Source organism: Priapulus caudatus, unplaced genomic scaffold (assembly GCF_000485595.1).
Source record: "Priapulus caudatus unplaced genomic scaffold, Priapulus_caudatus-5.0.1 Scaffold418, whole genome shotgun sequence".
Classification (NCBI taxonomy): domain Eukaryota; kingdom Metazoa; phylum Priapulida; class Priapulimorpha; order Priapulimorphida; family Priapulidae; genus Priapulus; species Priapulus caudatus.
This window is the reverse complement of record NW_014577479.1, coordinates 268,630-270,334: the sequence shown is the minus strand read 5'-3', so window position 1 is coordinate 270,334 and position 1,705 is coordinate 268,630. Positions and strand designations below refer to the sequence as shown.

The following is a 1,705-nucleotide window of genomic DNA, read 5'->3' as shown; positions in this document are numbered from 1 at the left end:
GGTACCTGCTTTCATTTCTCGTCACCGTACATACCTGAGTGGTACCTGCTTTCATTTCTCGTCACCGTACATACCTGAGTGGTACCTGCTTTCATTTCTCGTCACCGTACATACCTGAGTGGTACCTGCTTTCATTTCTCGTCGCCGTACATACCTGAGTGGTACCTGCTTTCATTTCTCGTCACCGTACATACCTGAGTGGTACCTGCTTTCATTTCTCGTCGCCGTACATACCTGAGTGGTACCTGCTTTCATTTCTCGTCACCGTACATACCTGAGTGGTACCTGCTTTCATTTCTCGTCACCCTGCGCTGGTGTCGACGCTGGGCCTGTGTCGTAGGACTCTGCTGTGCTGCCGCGCTCACCGCTAAAACAAGTACCGAGAAAAAAAATTAAGATTGTGAGATGTATGAGTGTTGTTAAATTGACTACGGCCCGAATTTTCTGGTGTATACTTTTACAAATTTTGTTGCTTTTTTTTTACATTAAAAGTAAGTACTAATGGGACTAAATGTATCGTCAAATAATTATTCTCACATGATAGGATTGTTTCTCAACTAGTTAAAAATCCAAAAATCCTGGACAAAATTTTCTTCCCGTAGACTTTACCCCCAACTCGTGGAACACAACTCGTTTTATCGAAATTTAACCCACAATTGTGCTTATTTCCCCCGCTTGCGGTTGTTATTTCGGAAAACCATTATGCCCGCGAGGCATGCCGGTTTGGTTTCCTGCCGTATACGTGAAATATTCGGAGACTTCTTCGAATTCTCACTGCAGCCCGCACATCACACGTCACGTTAAGCATCTTATCAAGAGCAGATATAAATCCCTTTTATGCTCTTGGGTCATGTGCTATTGATCTTAAACTAGGGGACGCGTTTGCTTCAAACGTTACAAAAACACAGATTAGTGATAATACGGTAAAATATTATTGTTCAATGTTTTTATTGAAAAATACGCATAGTCGGGTTCGCGCGGGTTTTAATATTTTGGGCGGAAAAATGTTGCCCGTGGTGGAAATTTCTCCGGAGATTATTTGGCGCGTGTATGACTAATCCAATGCAGTTCCGGCTGTGGCGGTATGCGCATCCAAGGTTATGTGAAGATACAGACGAGGTTAGATGTTTGGCATAGAATCAGCCGGGGTGTGGTGCATGGGTGACCTGAGTTACACACAGACGACGTTAGATGTAGGTACGGAATCAACCAAGGTGTGGTTATATATACATTACTTTAACATTACAGAAATATGGAAAGTAGGCCGTTGAGTGCACCCGACAGGGGAGTGCTATAAAGAAAAAACGATCTGAATATTTTTGTCATACGGGATTTTATCGTTATACTTCCATTTATTTTCAAAGAGTAAGAAAGAGAGAGAGATAGATGGATAGGGAAAGAAGAAGATGATGATGACGTAGAAGAAGAAGAAGAAGAAGAAGAAGAAGAAGAGGGAAAGAAAGAGATAGACCTAGCGATTTAGGGAAGGAAGAGGGAGAGGGAGAGAGAACGAAAAAGAAAGAGAGAGGGGACAGAGAGAGATAGAAATGGAGAGAGAGAGAGAGAGACAGAGAGAGAAAGAGACAGACAGACAGAGAGAGATTATGCTCTTCAACAGCAGACCGTACATACCTGAGTGATACCTGCTTTCATTTCTCGTCACCATACATACCTGAGTGGTACCTGCTTTCATTTCTCGTCACCA

The 1,705-nt window shown here is 42.8% G+C and overlaps 1 protein-coding gene across 1 annotated transcript in view; it reads right to left on the bottom strand.

Annotated features, from left to right (window-relative positions):
* The window catches only part of LOC106810191 (disco-interacting protein 2 homolog B-A-like), an 87,405-nt gene that overhangs the window by 3,187 nt on the left and 82,513 nt on the right, over positions 1-1,705 (bottom strand). Inside the window, exon 3 of the mRNA XM_014813472.1 lies at positions 275-367. Within this exon, the coding sequence (XP_014668958.1) occupies positions 275-367 (93 nt within the window). The remainder of the gene's footprint in view (positions 1-274; positions 368-1,705) is intronic.